The sequence below is a fragment of the Pseudorasbora parva genome, chromosome 11, assembly GCF_024679245.1.
Source record: "Pseudorasbora parva isolate DD20220531a chromosome 11, ASM2467924v1, whole genome shotgun sequence".
NCBI classification, from domain to species: domain Eukaryota; kingdom Metazoa; phylum Chordata; class Actinopteri; order Cypriniformes; family Gobionidae; genus Pseudorasbora; species Pseudorasbora parva.
Genome location: NC_090182.1, coordinates 40,808,921 through 40,836,640, shown reverse-complemented (window position 1 = coordinate 40,836,640; position 27,720 = coordinate 40,808,921). Strand labels below are relative to the sequence as shown.

Here is a 27,720-nt window from a genome sequence, read left to right as displayed (position 1 = left end):
ACTCGATTCATTAAACGCTGAAACGTTGCAGGAGCGTTACGCAATCCGAAGCTCATAACCTTATAGGAAAATAACCCTGAAGGCGTAATGAAAGCAGATATCTCTCGAGCTCTTGCCGTTAAAGGCACCTGCCAATAACCCTTTAGAAGATCAAACTTGCTCACAAATCTCGCATTCCCTACTTGATCGACACAATCCTCAATTCGGGGCAATGGGAAAGAATCTGGCCTTGTTATGGCATTTAGCTTTCGGTAGTCCGTGCAAAACCTAAAAGACCCATCAGATTTATTCACTAATAAAGATGGAGAAGCCCAACTAGAAAAAGAAGGTTCGGCGATGTCATTTTTCAGCATATACTCTATTTCTTCATCCAAATGTTTTTTCTTTTTTGCAGACACTCGATAATAACGCTGACGAATTGGATTTGAATCTCCCACATCAATGTCGTGCTCAATTAGATTTGTACAGGAAGGAGTATCAGAAAACAATGTACTATATTCTGTAATCAAGTCAATCAAATCAGTACGCTGTACCGCCGTCAAATGATTAAGACGATCATGCATAGAACTTAGTACTTCTGAGTTTTTAAGACGTCCTTGTAAAACACAATCTCCCGGATCAATTTCATCTTCCCCACCTACCAGAGTTGGAATTGATCCCAATTCATCACGGTCATTGCTAACAGAAGAATCTGTAAGCAAAACCGGTTTAATACCAGCAGGCACACTAATTTGGTCTTCATTTAAAGCAAGGTCATCGCAATCTTTAAAAGCATAATATGGTTTCAAAAGATTTACGTGACACACTCTAGTCCGTTTTTTACGATTTGGCGTATTTATCAAATAATTCAGACTAGAAATCTGACTAGCCACACTAAATGGTCCAACGAACTTAGCCTGAAAGGGCGATCCCACAACAGGCAACAACGCTAGTACCTGGTCACCAGGTTGAAACGAACGCACTTCAGTTCGACGATCAAAAAGTTGTTTCATTCGATCTTGAGATTTTTTTCAGAGAGGACTTTGCCAACTGACACGCCTCATAAATTCGCCTACGAAAATCACTAACATATGACAACACATTTTTTGGCGGATCAGACTTTTCCCAGTCCGCAGATAAAACAGCCAAAGGACTTCGCACATCATGACCAAAAACAAGGTCATTTGGACTGAACCCAGTACTTTCTTGCGCAGCTTCCCGAGCTGCCATCATCAACCAAGGTAGACCGGTCTCCCAGTCCTTACTCATTTGAACACAGTACGATCTCAACAAAGATTTCAGTGTTTGATGAAATCTCTCCAGTGCTCCCTGACTTTGGGCATGATAAGCACTGGAGAGATTATGTTGAATATTAAGCCGTTTCAAAACTTGACCAAACAAATTAGAGGTGAAATTACTTCCCTGATCAGATTGAATAATTTTTGGTATTCCAAAGACTGAAATAAATTGTGTCAGTGCTTTTATGACTAGTTTTGCCGTTACAGACCGTAACGGATATGCAGCCGGATATCTAGTTACTTGGCACATGATTGTAAGCAAATACTCACTACCTGCCTTGGACTTAGGTAATGGCCCAACACAATCTATAATGAGATGCTCAAATGGTTGACTAATGGCTGGAATTGGATAAAGAGGAGCAGATTTCAAAGTTTGATTTGGTTTTCCAGTAAGCTGACATGTGTGACAAGACTTAATGTATTTGGACACATCACGTTTCAATTTCGGCCAAAAGAAACGCTTCAAAAGTAACTTGTACGTCTTTCGCACTCCCATGTGGCCGAAAGTGTCATGTGCGGTCTGTAACACTAGTTGCCGAAGACACTGAGGAATTACAATTTGCACCATCGGATCACCAATCGCAAACTCTGCCTGAGGCACCCATTTTCGAACCAGCAATCCCTCATCTAGGTAATACCCAGATGAAAGATTCACAACTGCATCTTGAGAAACAACTCGGTCAAATAATTCAATAAGAGTCGAGTCAGCTTTTTGTTTTTCGATCAATTCATTACGTGACACTGACAAAATTGAAGGGATTTCTAATTTTATCTTTTCAGATTCAGTTTTTCCCTCAACCTGTGTTTTACTCATAGACCGGGTGATCACGCAAGACGGTAACGGATTCAAATGACAGGCCAAACTTTCATCACCATCTAATTTTAAGATGTTTGGACATGGTGTAACCACTAAATGTGGTGAATCATTTCTCCAAACACGATCACCAGCCAGATCATTTCCTAGAACTACGTGTATTCCCTCCACAGGCAAGCAGGAACGGACAGCCACCTCCACTTCGCCCTGAATCAACTCAGAGTGCAAAATCATTTTATGAATTGGGACAGACATAACATTCAGGCCAATGCCCTTCACCAACACATTACTTCCAGTATAAGAATTCGGTGAAAAAGGCAACACAGACTCTAGCACAAATGTTTCTGAGGATCCTGTATCCCGTAGAATTTTAACTGGTACATTTTTCCTTCCATCTACCAGTCTAACATAACCTTCTGTAACAAATGGAGTAAACACTGAAACACACGGCGAGCAATTCTCCTGCATACTGCTTATTGTTGAAGCAGTCACCGCTAAAACGGGCTTTATAGGAGACAAAGAATTAGATTTCACGTTAGAATGATCAGCTTTTGCTTTCAATAACGGACATTCATTCTTCCAGTGACCAAATCCATGACAATAATTACACATATTTACTTTATCTTTTTCTTCAAAAGAAGTGTGCAACTGTGTGCTGGGTAAATCAGGCACAAACCTGGAAAATGCACTGGACTTTCGCCATGGTTCTTTTTGAAAATTCTCTCCAGCGGCTCTGTAACCAAAAACAGTGTTATGAGTCAAAGAGAATTCATCAGCCATTACGGCCGCCTCATACGCGGTGTCAGGTTTACATTCGTTGATGTAAGTCGCAATACGACCTGAAACTGAACTCTTGAATTGCTCAAGCATCATTAATTCTTTTAAATCGTCAAGTGTTTTAACCTCAGAAGCTACACACCAACGATTAAAATGAACCGAGATCTCATGTACAAATTCAACATATGTCTGCTTTTCTCTTTTCTTCCAGGATCTAAATCTTTGTCTGTAAGCTTCTGGAACCAGCTCGTAAGCCCTCAACACTGCCGCTTTTACCGCTGTATAATCAGAAGCGTCCTCTACGCTAAGGGAAGAATACGCTTCCTGGGCTCTGCCTGTAAAAACAGACTGCAACATAAGAGTACGCTCTTCATCTGGCCAATTTCGTGCATCCGCAACACGTTCAAACAAAACAAAGAACCGCTCAACCTCTTTTTCATCAAATTTAGGAATCAGCCTCAAATTACTCACGGTATCAAACTTGCACGCAGTTGAATCAGGTACGGGTTCACCAGTTAAAGAAAGTTTACCATCTCTTATTAGATCCAAACGATAACGTTCTAGATCAAACTGCTGTTGTTGTAATTTGATTTTCTGTAACTCAATGTGATTTTGTGCGTCTAACATTTTTTCCTTCATTTCAGCCTGAATTAATAACAATTGTTTTTGTTGATCAAAAGTTAAATGAGATGGTGATGGTGTCACATTATCAAAAGTTGACGCATCTTCCGAAATTTCAGACTCTAAAACTCTGCGTTCAAGTAACTCCATCTTTATCGTAGTTTTAAGATTATCCTTCAGACGTTTGTCCTGACTTGACAAATTAATTTTATAATGAGTTGCAAGTTCTACTAGCTGATCTTTAGAAAAATCATTCAACAAATCTTCAGACGGAGCACTAATAAATTCCTCCACATTTGAGGCCATTTTAACAACCAACATACAGCTACTTAAGTTACAAAAAAAAAAAAAATTGAGGGAGAGAAATTGGACAAACAATTCCCTCTAACTAAATTTAGAAACTACCTAAACTCATCCCTAATCTTCGTACAGTTACTTGCAGCGGGTTTTTATACACTATAAACCAGCGTTTGCAATAGCAACCGATTAACGAGTCACCATTACAAAACACGGATGTGTTCCCGAGACAAATGCTCCAACTGCTTTCACCATACAAACACAACAAACTAAAATAAAAAATATTGGAGCATCCGGTTAAGGATACTCCACTAAACCTATCTAGGGAAAAGTCTAATCCAAAACCACATCTCCCTCAAATATACAAAGAGTAGCAATACTTACCATACTTGAGTTGGAAAAAAAACTCCCACAAAACAATCAACAAAAACAAAACCATCAAACCAACCACTATAAACCTCCAAAGTTTTGAAAAAATAAAATAAATAAATATATAACGAATTTGTGATACAAAAAAAAGTAAACAAATTAACTCCTTTCCCAAATCAAATCACATTAAACTGGAGCAATTAACTCCCAAATTTGTTTCTTACAACAAACAAACCAAATTTAAACCGACCTAATCAAACAAACCAAATAAACATTTATCAATTCACACAGACAAACAGGCCTATTTGTATGTCATACTAAAAGAAAACCCTGTCGTTTGGCTGGACGAGCCCCCATATTTGTCACGACCAGCTCAAAGCCGCGACAAATAAGTGGAGGACATAGTAGGTTGGTGAGGTTTTGCAACATATAAGGTTTATTTACATAAGTAATAAAATATAAGATGTTGAATCAAGGCAAAATAACTAGAAATCTATGGTGAACAAATGATGAGAAAGTCAAACAGAACCAAATTCAAAGTAATATCAAAAAGAAGATAAACAAAATCATAACAAAACTGAAAAAGGGAGCAACCAACTCAGGACGGTCTCATGACGGTGTTGCACAAGCTGGAGCTCTCTCAGAGTCCCTCAAGCCCCTTCCCGTTGACTCTCAAAGGCTCAACTTAAATAGAGGAAGAAACAGGTGCACATAATTTGCTCAAAGAGCCTGCCCAGGTGCACATCGTTCTCCCGATGAGTCTAGGCCACACCCACCGGTCGGCAACACCAATAGTAACAGGAGACCCGTCACACTCGCCACCAGAGTCATCTTACACACTACCATCCTATGCTGTCTAGCTACACTCTTACCTACCACTACTTTACAATCACTAATCTCCATCAGATTACATAAGATATGGTCCACCTGTGTGCTCCTGCCACCACTCTTATGTCGCCGTGTTCCTGCCTCTTGATACTTAACAACAGTTGATACTTATTGTATTAAAAGGAATGTCTGATCAATGTGGGAATGTGTTTGTTGTAGCCACTGCTATCGTTCAGCAGTATATTTTGGTCTCCGTGGTCCAGAGCCAATTGTCAGTGTCAAAGTGACTCAAATTAAAAGGCGGGCTTTACTGTTGGACATTTATTGCAGCATTGAAGTTTACAGTGAAAGACTTGACACTTCCCAATAAAGAGTATCAAGACATGTACAGTCACTGAATTCGTGGACTTAATTGGTTTAGTAAATAGACATTTCCTTCAGTTCTCTCCACACCCAAATATGCCTGTCAAGTAAATTGCAGCTTGTTACCACTGGTCATTCCCCTTCTCGAATATATTGATCAGCTGTCATTTAATGGCACTGAATTTCAGAACTACTCAAGGCAGCACAACTCGGGATTTATTTTAGGCCAGCGGTTCAGATTTAGATTCCAGTGAAAAGCCACACTTTAAGTCCAGCTATTGAATCAAAATGTGGTAACATTACACAACCCTTACTGTATGAATTACTGATCAATAGTTGGTCAATTTGTGTTAAATGAAATTGTCTGTTGTTGCGGTCACCTTAAGAGCTGCATGTATCCAAATAACGTACATTTATATTAATAAAAATGCTTCTCTCAGAGTCACTGAGTAGTAACCCTTGATACAGTCTCATATTATTACCTTCTTGCTTATAGCAAAACAAGACAAATAAAATGGAAAAGACTGACTGTATAAAAGCAGTTTTATTTAAGCCATGTTTCTTGCAGCCAGTACCGAATCAACAGAAGGACAGGGAGATGTGTAGGTAGTCTCAAACGCATCACCTGAGAGAGGAACATAAAAATGAGCTGGATCATGGTCAGTAAATTCAGTCAGAGCAGAGCATGATTAGGGATGAAAGCGTACTTGTCTGATAGTAGTCATAAACACTGATGACCGCTGGCTTGAGATTATTCACTGGAAGGACCCGTTTCAGCTGAAGAGTGTAACTCATGGGGACTCCTTTGGGAACCTGTGAGACAGAAACTATAAACAGCAGCACAAACACAAGATGGCAGCTAGTGAATATACCCAGTATACAGTGGTCTCACCCCTTTCAGATACACTAGGACATGATCATCATCAGCATCAACTCGCTCCACTAGCGGGGCAAACGATTGGGGTGGAGAACCAAGCTGAGGGGAAGAGACCATCATTTACAGACACAGTTACAGCTGAAGGCACTTCAAGCATCTTGGGAATAAACCTTAGACACACGAACCAGTGACGTATCTGCCACGAAGCCTGACAGGAGCTTAATGTCCACGATAACCATGTTAGTGCTTGCTTTTACACCGTTGTATCTGAATGACGTGGGAAATAAAGCGGTTTAGTCAACGGGATCAAGAACTGCTTCCTTTTGTAAGAAGAACAAACAAGAGCTGGTTTCAGGACAAAGTGAAAGGTGTTCTTACTTTACTGTGAAGTTCAACATGAGATTGGCCCCAAGCGGTTGGCAGTCTCCAGTCACTGTCGCTTCGACACTCAGTGTTTTGGTATCTTTAATGGGTGTTGGGATGTTGTAGAAACACGCAACCTACAGTACAAGTAAAGCACTAAGATTGCTGTGCAACAGAAACCATAAAAGGAAGCTGAAGATACAGACCTGCACAGACACACAAGAGGATCCTGATGCTTTAACACTATATTTGCCAGGAACGTTCTTCAGTGGCTTCTCCTGATACAGCAGCCTGTTGTCCCGATTCACGGTGAAGCTATAAGAGTCTCCACCTACCACTGATGACTGTACAGTAACAGTACTGGAGCCATCCAAACTGAAGACTTGAGCAGCATACACAGACAGGGCGTGAAGAGCCACCACTGTGTCCTGAAAACAAGCACCAGATTAAAAACTCCACTCATAAATGACTGCGCTCATGTTTGGTAGTCACAGGCACCTGGGTGGATGAGAAGCCTCCATAAGGATTCTGCTGGGTCACCAGCCAGTTGACAATGCGGTTAGAATAGGCCAGAGTAGCTGTCGTAAGAGGCTGCTCAGTGAGAAGCGCTAGCAGCACGTAAGAGCTGATCTCCACTGCCAGAGTATCACCAGATGTCGTCTGAGACCAATGAAGCTTAATGCCTTCATTAAGGATGAGACAGATGGGATAAAAGTACTCGATATAAAATGTTTTTAAAAAGCTGGTAAATCTTACCTTCAGAAATGGCACGGTTGTTCAAAGCATTTAAAAGCTGTGATCGAGTGGCGGTCTCTCCAGCCAGACTGAAGGTGTAAGCCAGCAGAGCCATGGCATAAGTGTTTCCCAGGTTCCCAACAACAGGCCTCAAGCAGGACAGCGCGTTGGTAATGACGGGATCCTGAAAGCAAAACAGATCAGACAACAGCCAGAGCAGGAAAGTCATCTGCAAGGAGCTCATACAAATACTGGAGAGATTTTTACTGTAACAGGAACGCCTAGTTCAAGCAGCGATGCAACAACGTAGGCAGTCATGGTCACACTGTCACCAACTCCACCCTGAAACACACCAGCAAATTTGACTTAGAAGAACGAGAACACAGTCTACTGGTTAGAGCTGCATGAATCTGGATAAACTGAGTCACAAGTTACTGAATTACCCAAGTACACATGTCCAGATAACAAGCTATAGTTTAAACGACTGAAGCTGATCATCTTTACACGGCAGCTGCTCTCTCTGGAGCAGCTGCAGTGCAAACAGATTGGAATGTTGCTGTGATGATCAGGCTTTAAACCAAAGATTTTAGGGATTTACGTTTCCCATCACAAGTGTCAGCGGAGCAGCCGGTTTATTTGCCCGTGTGACACCGACTCTCATTAACATGGGCCGTAACAAGACGCTCATGTTCCTGATGTGAAACGGCCATAATAGACAGCAGAGTTGACATTTTGGAAGATCGAATGTGTCGTACTCAAGAGCGTCAAACGATTAGTCGTGCAGCTCTAGTTGGAGCACATTAAGAAACATGTAACGTACCTTCATTTCATTGTGGTGCAAAGTTCCCTGCTGCACGAAACAGCCGTCCGAACCCTGCGTGCTGATCAACCAAGCCCTTGCAGTCTGCAGGACATTTGGATCAATGAAGATAAATTGCCTCGCTAGACCAAAAGACCTCAGGACAAAGGCGGTCAACCTGGCCGTGGAGATCACGTGACGTCAAACTGAGTTTACAAACCACTGGTGACAGATTATACACAGCATGAAACTCACCATGTATTGGATTCATCATAACCAAAGGTGCTGTATGAACCATCATTGTGTCTGTAGTTCAGTTCTCGTTGGTATCCTGATTAGGTCAAAAGCCACATGTAAATTGATCAGGACAGGAGTTAAACAGTCTGACATGCCAAAGAGCAAGTGGATTTGGTCATCCATACCACTCTGAAGGTAGCCCGTGGCGGTCTCTCTAATGGCTGCGGTGAGTTGACCGGTGACCTTCAGGTACAGCAGGATGTAAATATTGGGAGCAAGAACAATCATATTCTGTTCGCCACAGCCATATGGCATCTTTAACAACCCATCTAGATTCTTCAGTGCACGACCCATTATATCCCCTACAAGAGGAGAAGCATAAGGCCCACATCAGAAACAAGGTTATTCTGCCAAACATCCTCTGACAGTTTCTACTCAATAATTAAAAACCACAAATAAAATAAAGACTTTACCAAGGACTGAAACAGAGCATCTAGCTGATCCCTGAATCACACTTTTTGGAAACGTCAGAGTCACATCTTCAGAAAGAACGTTTCCTGTAGACCGAACAGAAAGGAGCAGTATTGAGCACTAGGCTAATGTTTGGCTGTAAAGGGAATATGTTTGGGAATCATTGAGTGCAAACAAACCCTTTGGACACAGTAACCAACTCTTGGTGTTTGTCCTTTCAACTCCTTCAGGCTATTAAAGCAACAAACCACATCAGTAAAGCAGCATGAGCTCCATGATCAAACTCCAGAAGGCTGTTTAACACTTACAAGGACAAGTAGACTTCGAGTGACAACATCAATGCGTCCTCTCGTCGGCACGGTCACGGCTTCAGTGCCACATCGAGTCCGGGATGGCTCAGCTGAAGCACTGACAGTCACATTGACGGCTCCTGTAGGTGACAGACAAGTAGTGAGCAACACCACACACACACCAAATTTAGAAACAGACAGTACAAAACTGACCGAGAACCGAAGCTGAGAGGACCCATTTGAAGGTCTTTCTCCCATTGGCACAAAGACAGGACAAATATGGATCAGCATATGGTTTAAGAGAGTAGTTTGTGGACAAAGCTGGAGTCAGTTTAACCTGCCAAAGAAACACATGGAACCAAGACATGACCTTCTCTATTTAGCTTCAGTTGTAGGATTTGGAGGCAAAGCCAAAACAAATGAACTTCAATTTGATTCATTCAAAAATTCCACACAAACCCACTCCTGACCCAAATTGACAATCTAGGACCATAAGTGAAGTGGGCTCCATGAAGACTGAGTGTAACCATCAAATGGATGATTTGTACCAGCCAAGGCACACTTTCATTGCATGTATCCGTTCAAAATTCAGAAGACTGCTTGACTGAAATCCGTGCAAGACGTATGACTTATTCAAGTGTCTAAACGGTTCTCTGTACTCTATGCTTGGGGTGAGAAGTTGAGACCACAGATAATGTGAAATTTATTGTGAGCCACCTCAGCAGATGTCAGGCCACCAGACACCACTTCCCAGAGAAAAAGAGAACCCCACTGAAGTACTTCAAACGCAAGTAATACTTCCAGATTCTAATTTAACTGATGCATGGATTGAAAAGTGGAATAACCTCACCTAAGCAATAGGAGGGTTAAAGTACTGATTGATTCATCCAGGGCATTCCTTAAGTGCTAGAAACTGGGGATTATCATTCATTAACTCATCCTTTCCTTTTTCTTTCTGCAACTTGTGTAAATGCGAGTGTACCTGCCTGCGATATTGATTTATTCTAATAGTTGTTTGCATTTAAAGTAGTGTTCTGGTGTCATACACTTACCAATTTAATGTCTTAACCTGCTGATTTTACGTTACCTTGCAATTAAATTGTGAACATTAATATCCAAACAATAGTGAAAACCCCAAGTTAAGTCATGCCCCGTTCAGAGGAGTACTGACAAGTCATTTGTTCAGCCATAAATAAGTGACTCTTTCAAAACTCTATAAATAATTCCCTTCTAGATGAAACTGACCAGTTTTCCCCTTACATCAGGGGTGTCAAACCCTGCTCCTGCAAGGTTTAGCTCCAGCCAAAAATAAACACAGCTAAATTATGGCCTTCAGGTGTATTGAGGCAAGTTGAAGCTAAACTCTGCAGGACAGTGGCCCTACAGGACTGAATTTGGCCTGACATTTTACACAGAAATAAAAAAACCATGACAGACCATTATGCATTTGGACAGATAGCTGAAGACTGTGGCCTTCAGATCAAAAGACTCCCCACGGACGATGGAGTATGGCAGGGAGAGCTCCAGGAAGAAGGGCTGGAAGACCGTCAGCAGAGCAGGAGGTGCCAGACCAAAACCTTTGGAAGACAGGCAGAACGCCTCCGTCTCCCATGTGGTGATGGTGTCTGGAACTGTGAGGGGAACTTGTGTAGATCCAGTGGATCTGAAGGACAGCAGACAAATAGTTAAAAAAAAAAAAAAAAAAAAAAGCTGGATGAGTAGCTTTAGGAGCAAACAAGACGCTCAACTAACCCCACTTGAGCAAGCTGCCAGAGCCAGGTTTCTGGAAAGTAAGTCCTGACAGTCATTTCAGGAGCAGAAAGGGAGTCCTCTTTTGGAGGAGCCATCAGTCTCGCCATTGCTAGTACTGGAGCAGCAGTTGCTTCTGCCATCATCATCATCTCCTCTACACGAGGACCACGGAAAAACACCACTGAAAGAGAAGCAATTTTACACTGATTTACTCTGAACTGTCAATGTCTGCAGAATAAACATGGGGTTTCAAAACCAACCTCATGGCATTAATGCATAACAAAAAAAAATAATTTCTCAAGAAAAAAAGGGAGGTTATTCCTCTTAAGTCAATGCCAGTTCAGCACATGCAGAAGGAATTTATGGAAGTAGCATGTCTGCATAGACCTACTGTCAGGGAATCTGGGATACAGCTGGCATGGAGGGGCTCGTACAGCAAGATTTGTTGCGACCTTCATTCCCAGGCTCTGTCAGAGTCAAATTCAAAAAAGGATTTAAAGTCACTGATGCTGTATCATTCAGTGGCTAAAAGGTCATGAGTTCTTTTGTACCTTGAAGGTTGTGTAAGCTTGATTTGTAGAAACAGTGTTGCGAGCTATACGAATGGGCAGAATATCAAAACGGGGTCGAATATCAAAACACGGTGGTTCATCCGAAATGCTGTAAGGATAACCTGATAGCGATTGCACTGGGAGCAAGTCAAACACCTGTGAAAAAGAAAGTTCATACAGCACTTGCTTCTGGAAAAGTTAACCAAATGCATTGTTTTAATAACATTAGATGTGTAACCCCTCGTGGTCAAACAGCCCACTCCAAGCGGGACTCGAATGCTCTAACAAGGAGTCTAAAGGCTGCAATCTCTAGTGTCAGTCGCTAGAGCATCTTGAGATCAGAGTGAGGTTTACTCACACAGGAACTACTATCTGGCCTCTGTTAGAGATGTACACTAAAACTTCCTATAATTCAATCATTTAAAAAAAAAAAAAAAAAGGATAGGTTTGTCAAATTGAGTCAGCAGCATTACTCACATTCTAAAGAAACCTAAAATCAAGCAAAACCAACAAGAAACATCAAAGCAGCAGCACATGGATACCATTTTGGCACTCAGACGTCTTCCCGGCTCCATGATCCGGACACTCTGATCTACAGCACTGATGCCACACAGAGATCCAGCTTGAGCAGAGACAGTCAGAACATTTCCCTCAGCAGGAACGGCTCTATCAGGAGAGAACTGTAGAGACACCTGAAACGAGGACCAACACGCTGTAGGGCACATCACTCCCCACTTGAAGCCAAAAGACACCAGTGCACATCATACCTGGTTTTGGAGACACATTTCTGTCTCAAAAGACACACTAGCAGCAACTACAGTCTCACTGGGCAGAACGCAGTAGGCCAGAATCTGCACTGCTGGAGCCATAGAGACACTGACAGACAGTTGGAAAGACACAGAGCCACTTGTGACGGTATTAGAAGCCCCAGCACTGACTCTCTGAAATCCATGGAGGACTATCACTCCTCTGGACAAGACCTGACGGAAGACAAATGGGTGCATAAAATACACTGGACAGGAAAAAGCAGTTAATAAATAAATCTTATGTCCACTCACCATATAGACAATGTCAGCATTGTAGTCACCAGTTTCTCCAACAAAAGAATACTTCACGGTCACTGGAAACACAGCACCACATTGGAGCGGCTGCGCGAGCGTCACTATAGTCAGTTCACTAGACGATGGGTTGTCAGAAGCGGGTTGGAGAAGCTGAACAACCCTCCTATCTGTAGTGAAGTATGGTGATTTGTAGCTATAAACAACCGCTGGAGTCACACTTGCCTGGGGAACAAATGAACAGAATCAGTTTCTTACAAGTGAGAAATCACTTCGTGTCACAAAATATAAAGGGCAAATCATACCACCAGACTGAGACCAGCTTTAGGGAGAGCAGCGGTGTTGAGGGAGAACGTGGCCATTCCGTTCTGGTTTGTGGTCAGATTCAGCAGCAGTTTGTTGGGCCAGCTGTTACCATCCAGGAGGTACACCGCTTTGTTCATGATGGGTGTACCATCAAAACTAGACACTGATATCTGTTAGGAATGATCAAGGTTAGGAAAGGGAACCAATGTGAAAGCTTCTGCAACCAGGGATTTTAAAAAAAAAAAAAAAAAAAAAAAAAAAAAAGGTACCTTTCCATAAATTGTTAATCCAGGTTCAAAATAATCTGGGAGGTCCACAAAGGTGACCTTGCCAACTTCAAATGTAATGGACACTGTAGCAGATTTTGACATCTCTACATCTAGGGCCAAAAAAGGGGGAAAAAAAAACACTGGCTAACCACATCAACTTCATACATGTACTGTTGGTTTAGATAAACCAATATCTCACCTGTTCCCTCCTCAGTGACATTCACATTTACAAGAAATGTGTCTTGCATATTATATTCAAATTTGGCGTTGAAAAACTCTGACACAGCAACAGTAACGGAGGCACAGCCCGTGGCATTCATCTGGTAGAAAAAGAGTCAAATTTAAGAACAAGCAGGAGACACCCTCCACTGTAAGGCAGGAGTCACACCTTTGCGGTTTTATTCAGACACAGACGGGTCACATTAGGAACCACAACATATGGCTGGGGATCACGGCACACTTCCACCAACGCTTGACCAGGTACAGGTTGGCCATACGTGTATCTGGGAAATGAGTCACAGGGAACAAGATCAAGAACTGACCAACCACAAGACGAGAGAATGAAAGCCTCACTCACTTGGCACAAGCCTCAACCTTCAGTCCCACATCTCCAACACTGTACATCTGTGGTGCATTCACAGTCACGTCAAACTTGGGCAAAACTAAACCAGAAACGAAACTCTTTAGATTAAAGACCTCAGATATTTCATTGAACTGCTGCACATTATACATGCACAACCTACCGTATTTTTTCACCTCAAAAACTTGGGAGATCATTCGGTCATCAATAAAAGCCTTTAGTGTGTACATCCCTATCTGAGCCTCTGGGTTTAACTCGTGAGAAAGCTGCAGTATCCACTGCGTTGAGGAAACGTTTGTCCACTGACCAATCCGGTTATTATTATTGTCCTATTAAAACAATTAACAGCTCAGAAACAGCAAACATACAAAAAGCTTAATTGGTGCCATTCAAAGACTTGCACTGGAACAAATTCTTACCTCCAGCACCACCAGACTGTACTGCAAGGACAGACAGAAAGGATAGGCATTTAAAAAGGAAACATTGACGCTGCGGTCATTAAAGAGTGCAAAACTGCATGTATTTTTGTTATTTGCACAGTTTGTTCATGGTCAAGTCTTACCATCTGATCAAATGGCACAAATCTGGGATCCATGGTGACAACTCTGAAATTCACTGAAGAAGACAGCAGTAAATGCTCATTGTGTCATGCACTTGATGATCAGAACTAGAATATTCAACCAAGAGTCATGCACTGCTCACCCGTTTGTCCTGGATTGTAGATGGGTTTATCTGTTTGGATGAAGGTCAGTGGCAGGTAACGTCTGAACATGACTTTCCTCTCTTCGGTCGCTCTGAAGACCTGCCCTTGAACTTCCACCTTTAGCTTCTGCACAGATTCGCCATCTACTCGAGGAGCCTGTAGAGAAACACAGTTAACACTCTCAGAAAAATAAACTGACAAGAAAAAGCCAAACCTCATAACAACAGACCTGGAAACTAAAGCAGCTGTGAAACGGCTTAGACAAAATCTGCTGCACAAGTTGAGTTGTCTCATTTGTGTCATCAAGCAGAGAAACTGTCATCGTGAGACTCTCTTGGGGTTTCAGAAGGGTTATGCATAATTTGGCAGTAGATTCAGACTCAATCACAGCAGGAAAAGTCACCATGAATAACCTGTGAAAACATCATGAAGTTTAGATTCAGTGGCCAAAGGGAAACGAGTAAGAACACGTACATGTTGGTTGAACGGTCACATAAAGGGGCTGCCAGGTCTCTTCATAATGGCCAATAAAAAAAAATAGCCAAAAGTGACTCTGTAGGCAGGTGGGTTGACATGGGCAGATGGGGTGTTAGATCTTAACGATTCTGGATGAAAAGAAACAGTTTGTTCCTGATAGAGAGCAGGAGTCTGAACAGATAACTATTCACAAATCAGACTAGTCTATTTGAGCCTTGCAGGACTCCGACAGACAGAACTGATTTCGGAGAGGAGGACTGCATTAAAGTTAACTCAAGATTGACATGCAATGTTATTTGCATCAGTACAGCGCTTTTGGGATTTATGGCCAAACTATTTCTGAACATAGAACTGTGGTCCTTACTGCCACTTAAAGCGCATGCTACTCACGGCCCTGAGGTCTGTCCATCCACAGCAACGAGGAGAAGGGCTAAAATGAGCCCGTTCCAAACACAAATCGCCCTCACAGCCATGAAGAGCAATCATCCAAGACCAGACCGAACTCAAGCGTCTCTTTCAGAAACCCTGCGGCACTTTGTACAGCGTCGCACTGCTCTACAGCTTAAGTTCTCAATCCTGCACTGATGGCAGCGTTATTGAACCGCTCTTATTAATTGGGATCAGGTTGATTTAGCACTCACAGGCAATCAGGCCGTCTTTAGGGCGGAGCCCCGGTAGCCTAATCACTGGGTTGCCGGAAGGGCATGTATAGTGCGATTCCAGCAAGGTAACCTACCCAAACTGTATGAATAGATCACAGGATGTAAAGCCAAAAAGTTCTCGATTTATGTGCTTACACAGTATGTGTGAAATATGTGCTATTTGCAAGTCCGTTTAATGTATTTTAAAGCTGCAGTCTGTAACTTTTTACACTCTAGCGGTTAATAAACAGAACTGCATGCGTTTTGCGGAAGAACATTGCAGCTGGATCTACTTCTCTGTTTATGTCTATGGCGAGTCACGCAGGGACTGTGCTCCTCCGCAACGGTACCAGACCGGCCTGAAATAGTTCCAAAATAAACTCTTATTATAAGTGTACAATAATGATTCAGGGTAAGACAAAAACACGTGTTGGAAAATGGATTCATGTTGTACATTCTCATTATATATTGTTTGTAAATCTTTAGTTACGAACAGCAGCTGAAATTATTTAAAGGGTTATTAGTTCACCCAAAAATATAAATTCCTTATGATTTACTAACTCTCAAGCCATCCACTGTAAAAAAAAAAAAAAAAATTCCTTCATTGTATCAACTCAAATTTTTTATTTCAATAAACTCAAAATTTTAAGGCAACCAGGTTACTTACTTTTTTAATTTAAACCAACAAAAACCAACACATTTTTTTTTTACAGTGTAGTTGTAGAGTTATATTAAAAAGTTCAGATCCTTTTTGGAAAATGAAGTGTGCTTAATTGTATTAAAAGTGTACTTTTTGTTTACTTAAAATCTTAAAAGTATAATTAAAATGATTGCAGATAAAATGATATAATTAAAGAGAATATTCTTCAATGACAATATGTATAAACACACTTAAGTGCACGTTTTAAAAATGCACCTTGTAACAATGCCTACTTACCTTTTACTTAAACATATTTTAAATGATTATGATTTTATGTTTTATATAAGGACAAATATTTTTATATTGGCATTTACTAAAGCACTTGGAAAATAATTTATTTTATTTGTTAAAACAATACACATGCTATTATATATATACAGGGCCTTGCGAAAATATTCGGCCCCCTTGAACTTTGCGACCTTTTGCAACATTTCAGGCTTCAAACATAAAGTTGGGACACAATCATGAAGTGGAATGAAATTTATTGGATATTTCAAACTTTTCTAGCTAATCAAAAACTGAAAAATTGGGCGTGCAAAATTATTTGGCCCCCTTAAGTTAATGCATTGTAGCGCCACCTTTTGCTGCGATTACAGCTGGAAGTCGCTTGGGGTATGTCTCTATCAGTTTTGCACATCGAGAGACTGAAATTTTTGCCCATTCCTCCTTGCAGAACAGCTCAAACTCATTGAGATTGGATGGAGAGCGTTTGTGAACAGCAGTTTTCAGTTCTTTCCACAGATTCTCGATTGGATTCAGGTCTGGACTTTGACTTGGCCATTCTAACACCTGGATATGTTTATTTTTGAACCATTGCATTGTAGATTATGCTTTATGTTTTGGATCATTGTCTTGTTGGAAGACAAATCTCCGCCCCAGTCTCAGGTCTTTTGCAGACTCCATCAGTTTTTCTTCCAGAATGTTCCTGTATTTGGCTCCATCCATCTTCCCATCAATTTTAACCATCTTCCCTGTCCCTGCTGAAGAAAAACAGGCTCAAACCATGATGCTGCCACCACCATGTTTGACAGTGGGGATGGTGTGTTCAGGGTGATGAGCTGTGTTGCTTTTACGCCAAACATAACGTTTTGCATTGTTGCCAAAAAGTTCAATTTTGGTTTCATCTGACCAGAGCACCTTCTTCCACATGTTTGGTGTGTCTCCCAGGCAAACTTTAAATGACACTTTTTATGGATACCTTTAAGAAATGGCTTTCTTCTTGCCACTCTTCCATAAAGGCCAGATTTGTGCAGTATACGACTGATTGTTGTCCTATGTACAGAGTCTCTCACCTCAGCTCTCTCACAGATCATGGGTCTCTTGGCTGCATCTCTGATCAGTCTTCTCCTTGTATGAGCGGAAAGTTTAGAGGGACAGGTCTTGGTATAGATTTGCAGTGGTCTGATACTCCTTCCATTTCAATATTATCGCTTGCACAGTGCTCCTTGGGATGTTTAAAGCTTGGGAAATCTTTGTGTATCCAAATCCGGCTTTAAACTTCTCCACAACAGTATCTCGGACCTGCCTGGTGTGTTCCTTGTTCTTCAAGATGCTCTCTGCGCTTTAAACGGGCCTCTGAGACTATCACAGTGCAGGTGCATTTATACGGAGACTTGATTACACACAGGTGGATTCTATTTATCATCATTAGTCATTTAGGTCAACATTGGATCATTCAGAGATCCTCACTGAACTTCTGGAGAAAGTTTGCTGCACTGAAAGTAAAAGGGGACGAATAATTTTGCACGCCCAATTGTTCAGTTTTTGATTTGTTAAAAAAGTTTGAAATATCCAATAAATTTCGTTCCACTTCATGATTATGTCCCACTTGTTGATGATTCTTCACAAAAAAGTACAGTTTTATATCTTTATGTTTGAAGCCTAAGATGGGGCAAAAGGTCGCAAAGTTCAAGGGGGCCGAATACTTTCGCAAGGCACTGTTTAGTATATAGTTTACTAAGTATATATATATATATATATAGCCTACTCCAGTACAACTTATTGTTGAAATGTGTATCATTAGCTCCTGCAGGTGCTGGTCATATAATTAGAACACCATCAAAAAGTTTATTTATTTTACTAATTCCATTCAAAAAGTGAAACTTGTACATTATATGCATTCATTACGCACAGACTGATATATTTCAAATGTTTTCTTTTCTTTTAATTTTGATGATTATAACTGACAACTAAGGAAAGTCTCAAAATCAGTCTGGCATGGAGTCGATCAGTCTGTGGCACTGCTCGGGTGTTATGAGAGCCCAGGATTCTCTGATAGTGGCCTTCAGCTCTTCTGCATTTTTTGAGTCTGGCATATCGCATCTTCCTCTTCACAAGGTTATGGGCAGGTGAGTTTGCTGGTCAATTAAGAACAGGGATACCAAGGTCCTTAAACCAGGTACTGGTTGCTTTGGCACTGTGTGCAGGTACCAAGTCCTGTTGGAAAATGAAATCTGCATCTCCATAAAGTTGGTCACCAGCAGGAAGCATGAAGTGCTCTAAAACTTCCTGGTATATGGCTACATTGACCTTGGACCTCAGAAAACACAACACCAGCAGATGACATGGCACCTCAAACCATCACTGACCATCACTTTACACTGCACCTCAAGCAACGTGGATTGTGTGCCTCTCCTCTCTTCTTCCAGACTCTGGGACCATACAAAATTTACTTTTATCAGAGACCATAACTTTTGACCACTCAGCAGCAGTCAGTGTTGGGAGTAACGCATTACAAAAGTAATACATTACAGTAACTTATTACTTTTTGCTGTAACGCAGTAGTGTAAGGCATTACTAATCAATTTTCAGTAATATTTTACTCGGTACATTTCCAGTAACGCGTGCGTTACCCCCCCCCCCCCCAAAAAAAAGAAAGAAATACAATAAAACGAAAAAGGAAAAGGAAAAAAAAGGCGTGATACATTAACGCATGAAAAATGCAAGTTATTACCTGTTCGTGGTCATTCAATAGCCGCGTCTGGTGTCCAGGTTAGTAATTAAATACTAAATGACAGCTTCTGATATATTTTTGTATAGCGATTTACTTCATTTTCCTTCAATTCAGTACTTCAATTCATCTCCCTCTTGCTGGTGTACTTTTGGATATGGTGTGACATAGTCCAGTGAAGGCGTACGTGTTTATTGCGGATTTTACAGAAGAGCCGCAGGCATGATCTCAGTCTCTGTGCTCGCGCTGGCCAGTGGAAAAGTGGCTAAAGAAGGTTTAAAGGCTCTGTCGTTTCAAAGAATAGCACAACGGCGAGCGCGTCGAAGAACGGACGAGAGACGAGGCGCGCGCTGCTGAGCCAAACTATAGGCCTAATGCCTTTAAACAACACTTGGGTGAAGATGACAGAATAAGACTACTGCACACCGTGACACCGTCGTTTATATTTTTTATAGTAATACAGTCATTTAGTTCAGTTAGAGAACAGGCCGTTCAAATAAAAACGGAAGCATGAACCGAAAATGTGATCTTGAGCTGACAGATGATCGCGGAAGATTTGGTGTCAAAGTGAAATGTAAAAGCGCCTATTAAAGGGGGTTTGTCATTGTGTTGTGTATTTCATTAAGAATAATAGGCTAATTTTAAACCGAAACTAAAAATCTGCTTGGCCGCACAGAGCGCGCATTTACTAACGAGCTGTCATTCACGGTGTGCGCGCACTGGCGCGTTTTCAGTTCATATGGAAGCTTAACTTTTATAGGAATTCATTGAAAGCACTCGCTTTGCCTCCGCTCCCGTTATTAATGACCAAGCGGCAGTGCGCATGTTCCTTTCGGTTAGATAGACTAGTGATTTAAAAGCCCAGATACCGGTGATATCATCACACTTTGATTAACCGGTGGTAAATTGTCCCCACCGTCTCATCCCTACTGTACATTCGCGAGATGGATGCGCATTGCTTAGTTTATCAGAGATAAGGACAAGAACGTAGGCTAGTCAAATGCAAATGCAGTCAAATACAACCTTTTTCTAAAACCGAAATAACTAGGCTATCTCGCAACTATGTCGCAACAATAAGAAAATAACAAATGCGCATATTGTCATAACTTAGGAGTTTACACAGTTCTGTTGTGTCTATGAACAGAAGCTATTCCCAGATATTGCCAGATAATCACTTTATCTCTAAAATAATACTTATAACAGATTTGGATCGTCATGATTTCTTGCATTGTCTTGAGCATTCACTTTTTTGCCAATTCTCTACTGTTAGCCTGGATAGCCCATGTCATTATTCTTCATCATATCGCCTTCTACTGGATGTAAAATGCTCTCTGTATCTTAGAATGTTAAGAGCTACTTCTGAAGTTATTTTGGTGAAAGTAACTCAAAAGTAATACAGGAGTAATGTAACGCATTACAATTCTGAGACAGTAATATTGTAATGTAATGAATTACTTTTAAATAGCAGTAGTAAGTAATCTATAATATATTACAGTTTGGAAGTAACTTGCACAACACTGGCAGCAGTCCAGTCCTTTTTGTCCAGGCGAGACTTTTCTGACGCTGTCTGTTATTCTAGAGTGGCTTGACACAAGGAATGCGACAGCTGAAACCCATCTCTTGCATACGTCTGTGCGTGGTGGTTCTTGAAGCACTGACTCCAGCTGCAGTCCACTCTTTATGAATCTCCCCCTACATTTCATAATGGATTTTTTCACAATCCTCTCCAGGGTGTGGTTATCCCTAGTGCTTGTACACTTTTTTCTACCACATATTTTCCTTCCCTTCGCCTCTCTATTAATGTGCTTGGACACAGATATCTGTGAACAGCCAGCCTCTTTTGCAATGACCTTTTTTGTCTTGCGCTCCTTGTGCAAGGTGTCAATGGTCATCTTTTGGACAACTGTCAAGTCAGCAGTCTTCCCCATGATTGTGTAGCCTACAGAACTAGACTGAGAGACCATCTGTAGGTTTGCGTCAATTAGTTGATTAGAGCGTGGCACCAGGTGTCTTCAATATTGAACCTTTTTACAATATTCTAATTCTCTGAGATACTGAATTTGGGATGTTCCTTAGTTGTCAGTTATAATCATCAAAATTAAAAGAAACAAACATTTGAAATATATCAGTCTGTGTGTAATGAATTATTATAATATGCAAGTTTCACTTTTTGAATGGAAGTAGTGAAATGTATCAACATTTTAATGATATTCTAATTACATGACCAGCACATTTATGATCTCAACTACAAGTGTCAGTTTTCTACATGATATTTGACATTAAGTGTCATTATGAGAGGAGTAGCCTATTGTAGCTATTTGTGCTAATGTAATAGTAATGTACTTTACATCTGTGTACAGAATACCTTTAATATCATTATGTTGTAAACACATTCAAATTGCATTAATTGCAAGCAAAAGTTTAACAAATCTTAAAATTAATTTTCATTCAAATTCAGTTAAAATACATTTAATTTGAATCAGACTAAACTACACTGTAAACATGATTAGCCACGTTTCCACCGCAGGAACTTTACACAGGAACCAGGAACTTTGGGGTGGTACTCGGTGTGTTTTGACCGCAGGAACCAGGGTCTAAATGAAGTTCCGGGTAAATATTTCCCCCTCCAAACGGCCCTGCTCGCGAGGTAGTACTTTTTCAAAGTTCAGGAACTTTCAAGGGCGGGACTTGGGCGCTGAACATGCTGATTGGTTGAGCTCACGCAGCATTTTATTTCAGCCGGCATTTTTAAAGCAGCACTTGGCTACTTTTGCTCTCGGGGTCCCCCTACAGTTTGGAAAAAATAATGTCCTCAACTACCGATCTGTCATCCTACAACAGGGGATGCCATCGCACGTGCATTTGTTGACATGACAACCCTGATAGCCCTGAACTAGTGATGCATGGGTCGTCTCATAACCCGCGGACCCCGTATGTCTATTTAATGGTCGCGGGTGCGCGGCGGGTTGTAAAAATATATACAGTGGTGCGGTGCGGGCCAAATAACTTCATAAAAGTGGCGCCCTGGGTTGGTGCAGCACTAACAGTTCCCCTGAACACTGCAAGAGGAGTTCAGAGTTCTTCTGGCGTCACGTGTGAAATGCCTTCATCCCAGGTAAAGTCAGTGGCATGTTTCAGCATGTCATATGAATATAATTTCATGGGTTTTATTTTTTTCAAACGCCAAATAATCACGATGCTCACGTTTACAAGCCAGCATCATTATAGTAGTCTATTGGTTACCGTTTTACAGAATCTATATGATACTTCAGTTCAATGTTTGAGTGGTAGCTCACCGTAACAAGCATGACAGCATCGGTCGGGCACGCCTCCTTCAGCTCACGCCGACGAGCAAACGCTGATCACATGTTGATCCTCGTCCTGCCTTTAATCCCATCACTTTTTCGTTTCCTCTTATTACTTTCCTCCAACAAAACCTTTTCTTTCTTATTTGTCTCTGCTGCTTCGGACATGACTATATTATCCGACGAACAAAGTTGGGCTCGCACGTCCGAATTTAAGGAAGTGTGGGTGTTGGTGGAAGTGACGTATATGCCGTAAAGCAGTTGAATTTTGTAGTTCTTTTTGTTCTCGGGTTACTACCCGAAACCCGAAGTTTAAAAGTACGATTAAAAACGATACAGACCCCATCAGGCTATGGCAGACGTGTCATTCAACCTATTGTAAGTCGATTTATCATCACAAGAGTCTTAAAAAATATATTATGAAGGTTGAAAAGTTATCTAGTGCTGCTTTAAAAGTCTTTTGTGAGGTTCGTTCTGCGTTCAATAAATATCAGTCTTGCTCTCTGTCTGATGGCGCACGTTCATCTCAGCCATCTCACGTTCAATGTCCGTAATAGCTGATAATAATATACATTGTCATTTTAAATCTAGCTTTACAAGCTTTCTGAATATGCTAGTGCTCTTTTCTGTCGTTGTTAATTACCACTTTAGTAAACCTATACATAACCAGCAAAAGCAGCACAGCTTGAATCTCTTCCATACTCCTTATTCATTTTTTTACAGTCTATTTTTCACCATGTAAACGACCTGACTGATTACATTTAAGTGTGCAGCAAGCTCATGTTGACAAGAGAGGAAAGCTCATTTTTCTGAGGGGTAAGCTTTTTATTTCGTAAGTTATGAAGATAATGTTGGAATAATGACACAGCGTATATTGCCCCAGGCAGTATTTACTTTAACTTCGCCTGACAGAAGATTTTTTTTTTTCCTGAGATTATTACACTTTACAACAAATAAATATCTTATATACTGCATTAGTCCTGGTGGCCGTTAAGAGTTGCTATGGCTACAGTTAACACATTCCAGCTGGTGGAGAGAACAGCGTTGACATTTTTGATGCGGCAGACAAACTGCATGTGACAAAAGGATTGCGATTGGAAGTCATCACATGTAAACACCAGATCAGTTTAGATAACGTTCAGTAAACAGTCCACTAAATCTTTCAATCGGTACAAAAAATGTAATAATTTTTTGTTCATTTTTGCGGCCGTGCTAAAATGATTACTGTCCGTCACTGACTTGGAGGAGCAGTCGCGCGCAGTCCCTCTGGACTAATTTGCCTAATCGTCACGGAACTTTAGATCGCGGTGGAAACGCAGACAGTTGCAGGTGTGGGGGTGAGAAAAGTTCCTGTAAAAAAGTTCCTTGTACAAACTGTTCCGGGTAATTTTGGTGGAAACGGGGCTATAATTTTTTCTGCATTTCACCTCTGCTCTAAACCTGACATTTTATACTAAATATTTTTGGTATATTTTACTAATTATTTGTATTTTATTCTAGATTGTTCCATGCTGATGGCCTGCAGGTACTGTCTCCAAGGTATGACTAGTATGAAAAATATCAAACATGCAACAGTACCATTCAAAAGGTTTCTTTTTTTTTCTTCTTTTTTTTATCCTGTCATCACTTCTTTAACACTAATGCAAATTGCATCACAGGGCATTAAAAAAAAGACATTTACTGTAGGTATAAATAACTTAACCAGAACCTCCTCAAGTGACCTCCTCAATGGTTTTATCTTCTTTCTTGATTCAGATGCTGCCATAGAACGGCATGAGAAGGCAACAGTTTGGCAGAAATGAGGTTCCAAAATAAGTGTACACAGTATGTACATGATGTCACAGTACATGATGTAATCTAAACTTATTTACATATAATGGAAATAAATCTACAACATGTAAACTTATTTAAATATGTTTAATATATTTGAAAAAATATTAATCATCATCATCATCATCAACTTTTTATTCCAGACTCATGGTCCATTTAGAGACAGACATAAAAAGCAACACACATTAAAGAAAAAAGACTTTTAAAAACAATAATAAAAAATAAATAAAAAAAATACAATACAAAATTACTATAAAAGACATTTATACCAATTAATTCCACAGCAATGATTGGTATCGTATGGCACTAAACCCTGGATTAACTAACAGCATAACAATGCTGTTCTGGGAGTCATTCAGATGACAAATGAATTTGTAGATGAGCCTCCTCAACAACGCCTGAAAGATACTGACCCCTGCATTACAAAACAGGTCACTTGCACTAGAGCACCTGGGTTTATTGAGCAATAGCCTCATACAATCATTATAAGCAACCTTAAGCTTCTGCATACTTGCCTTTTTAAACTTAGTCCATAAAGATGCAGTGTACATAGGAGTGCAATATGCTTTAAACAGGCTAATTTTGACATCATCCGTGCACATGTGGAATTTTCTTACCAGCAAGTTAGCTTGGGCATATAATATGCGACGCTGCCTGAATATATCCTCATCATCAGACATCTGATCAGTAATGTAATGACCCAGATATTTAATTTTATATCGGACACTCATCAATTGTCCAGACAGATAAAAGTCTGGAAAACAAAGATCTTTGTCCTCTTTTGTCCTACATATAATTACAGCACTCTTTTTAGCGTTGTACAACACATCATATTTCACCCCATATTCAGAGCAGATATTCAGTGACTGCTGAAATCCAGCACTACTGGGTGAAAAAATGGCCAAATCGTCAGCATACATAAAATGATTCACCAAGGTGTTTCCAATCATACAACCTGTTTTACATTGTGATAATTGGTTGGATAACTCATCCATGTAAAAGTTAAAGAGAGCTGGTGATAGCAGCCCCCCCTGACGTACCCCATTACTCACCCCAAAGGAGGCAGATACTGTATTACCCCATTTGACCTGCATACTCTGGTTGGCATACCAATAGGCCAGGATTCTTATAATGCTGTCAGGGGCACCCCGTTGGCTTAGTTTTTCAAATAGCTTAAGATGATTAACTCTATCAAATGCCTTAGAAGCATCAATAAACCCAATTATCACGGAAGAATTCTGCCTCATGTACCCATGTGTTACCTCCTTCAAAGCATAAATACACAAATCAGTACCACACTTAGCTTTAAAGCCAAATTGATTATCAGTGGTTCCTATAAAAGGACCTAAACGGTCAAGCAAAATCCTTTCCAATACTTTAGATAACACACTGGCTAATGCTATTGGTCTATAATTGTCCAAACTCCCAACCTTGCCTGCCTTGTCCTTAATGACCGGTACAAGAGTAACAGACAAAATAGATTCAGGTAACAGACCATGGGTCATGAATCCAGAAAAGCAAATGGCAAGCAAACTTAAGGTGCTCTGCTGTAGTGTGGTCTAACCCACTTGATGTCTTATTAGATAACTGTGCGACTGCCTGGCAGACTTTACTGGAGGTGATTAACTCTGGACTACTGTTAACAATATTTGTCACTCTATAGCGTTCACTTTTAACACAGTTAAATAGGCAAAATAATGTTTCCTCCGCAATTCGGCAATATTATCAGCTCCAGTCACTCCCTCCACGGCACATGGAAGTAATGTGTTGGCCCTGTTCAGAGCTCTCATCTCCTTCCAAAAGCCATTGACATCCTTACCCCTAATTTTTTTCAGCCATTGAGTTAGCTCTCATAGCCTCTTCATGTTTACCAATATAACGAATGGCATATTTGAGTCTAGTGCTGGTAAGCTTTTTATGCTCCAGGATCTGACCATTTCTAGGCCTGCCTGCCACCACCCATGCCTTAAATGCTACCGTAGCTTCAGCATGATGAGCCTCAACATGCCTGTTCCAGCCTGGCTTAATGTTGGTTGTTTTTACAGGTAATCTAAGGTAAGGTCTACTAGCCTCAAACATTGAACCTACAATACTGTCATACATGGCAGTGAGGGTTTCACGGTGAGAGACATCAATACAATTCACATCTGAGCACATAATAGCATTTTTAGGTATATAGATATTACTGAGAAAATCCTAAGTTTTCAAACAGTATGACAACAGTTCATAATTTGTCAATTTAGCCCAATACATTTTAATCTTGCAGCCAACATTAACCCCCTGTGTCAACTCAGGAAGACATTCCACATCAAGCTTCATAGCAAACGGCACATGGTCTGACATGGATGACCCATAAAGAATTTCTATAGATTGCAAAATAGCATGGGCATCAGCAGTGGAAATGCAGTGGTCAAGCCATGATGTTGTGTGCCAGGCTTCACTTATATAAGAATAGCTATCTGCTGGAAGAAGCAGTTGGCTGGACTATATGAGGTTATTTTCCTCACAAAACTGCACTAAATGTCTAGCAAACAGAGACTGGCTGTCTATGAGGTCTGCATTCATATCCCCTATAACACAAACACTTGTGCACTGATTCTCATGAATAAAATAATTTATAAAGGCAAGCCTATTTAAATACAAATCTTCATTCTGGGAACACTCATAGGGTGTATATACATTGAGAACCATAAGTTCTTTATTTTTAAGCTTCTATTGTATCACAATGCACCAGTCACCTCCAGTTCTAATAACATTTATCACTGAATCCAGCTTCTTGTGCCATAGGATAGCCACACCCCCTGATATCCTACCTCTCACTATACCCATAGTAAGATCCGCGGTGGATTCCCCAGCTCCATGGAAACTGTCATTTAAAAAGTTCAATTTTCCTAAATCCTGCTTAGGTAAAAACGTTTCTTGCAGACATACAATGTCACATTTTTGTAGCAGGTTATCCACCACCATACGTCGAGCCCTATCTCCAGCAGTGTTGCCAACTCGCAGCCCCCGACAGTTATAGGATGCAACACAAATGTTTTTACAGTTAATAACGGGGCTGCAGCAACTCCAGCGGACCCCGGTGCAACAGGTGTAGAGATGGTCACACTAGACCCTTTATCTCTCACAGTGCGTGGCTCATAATAACGCCACACGACAGAGCCTTCAGGCCATAGTTCTGGGTCATACACCATTGCAACCTCCTCACATTCAACCGTCACTTTAAAAGAGCTGTATCTGGTGTTTACCGTAACAATACATTCACATTGAACATCCCGGCTCAGTTTTTCCTTAAGATATGAACACAGGGCCTGTGCATGAAGATTTGGCGAGAATTTTGTAGCAAGAAACTAACCTGTTTCGTTCGTACCACTTCAATGTTACTTTGTGCACTCGTGCCAATGACAGGCTTTGACCTCCTGCGGACAGGTTTGCCAGTGCGCTGCGTTACCGGGACAGTCTGGCTCTCAACCCTCTTAT

At 40.9% G+C, this 27,720-nt stretch overlaps 1 protein-coding gene across 1 annotated transcript; it reads right to left on the bottom strand.

Annotated features, from left to right (window-relative positions):
* Nucleotides 1–5,871: 5,871 nt before the first annotated feature.
* Nucleotides 5,872–15,400, bottom strand: LOC137093204 (pregnancy zone protein-like). Its single transcript, XM_067457966.1, has 34 exons — nucleotides 15,205–15,400; nucleotides 14,567–14,750; nucleotides 14,337–14,493; nucleotides 14,197–14,249; nucleotides 14,054–14,074; nucleotides 13,798–13,963; nucleotides 13,632–13,716; nucleotides 13,443–13,557; nucleotides 13,254–13,374; nucleotides 13,055–13,164; nucleotides 12,785–12,955; nucleotides 12,480–12,704; nucleotides 12,189–12,401; nucleotides 11,964–12,113; nucleotides 11,422–11,577; nucleotides 11,262–11,337; nucleotides 10,871–11,051; nucleotides 10,556–10,781; nucleotides 9,332–9,455; nucleotides 9,137–9,258; nucleotides 9,008–9,059; nucleotides 8,831–8,914; nucleotides 8,543–8,719; nucleotides 8,376–8,451; nucleotides 8,142–8,298; nucleotides 7,589–7,663; nucleotides 7,343–7,505; nucleotides 7,085–7,269; nucleotides 6,793–7,014; nucleotides 6,602–6,723; nucleotides 6,409–6,490; nucleotides 6,239–6,322; nucleotides 6,054–6,159; nucleotides 5,872–5,971 (listed from the first exon to the last, which is right to left on the bottom strand). Exons 1-34 carry the CDS (start codon nucleotides 15,285–15,287, stop codon nucleotides 5,895–5,897), a joined length of 4,401 nt encoding a protein of 1,466 aa, XP_067314067.1. The 5' UTR covers nucleotides 15,288–15,400; the 3' UTR covers nucleotides 5,872–5,894.
* Between the last annotated feature and the right edge of the window lie 12,320 nt (nucleotides 15,401–27,720).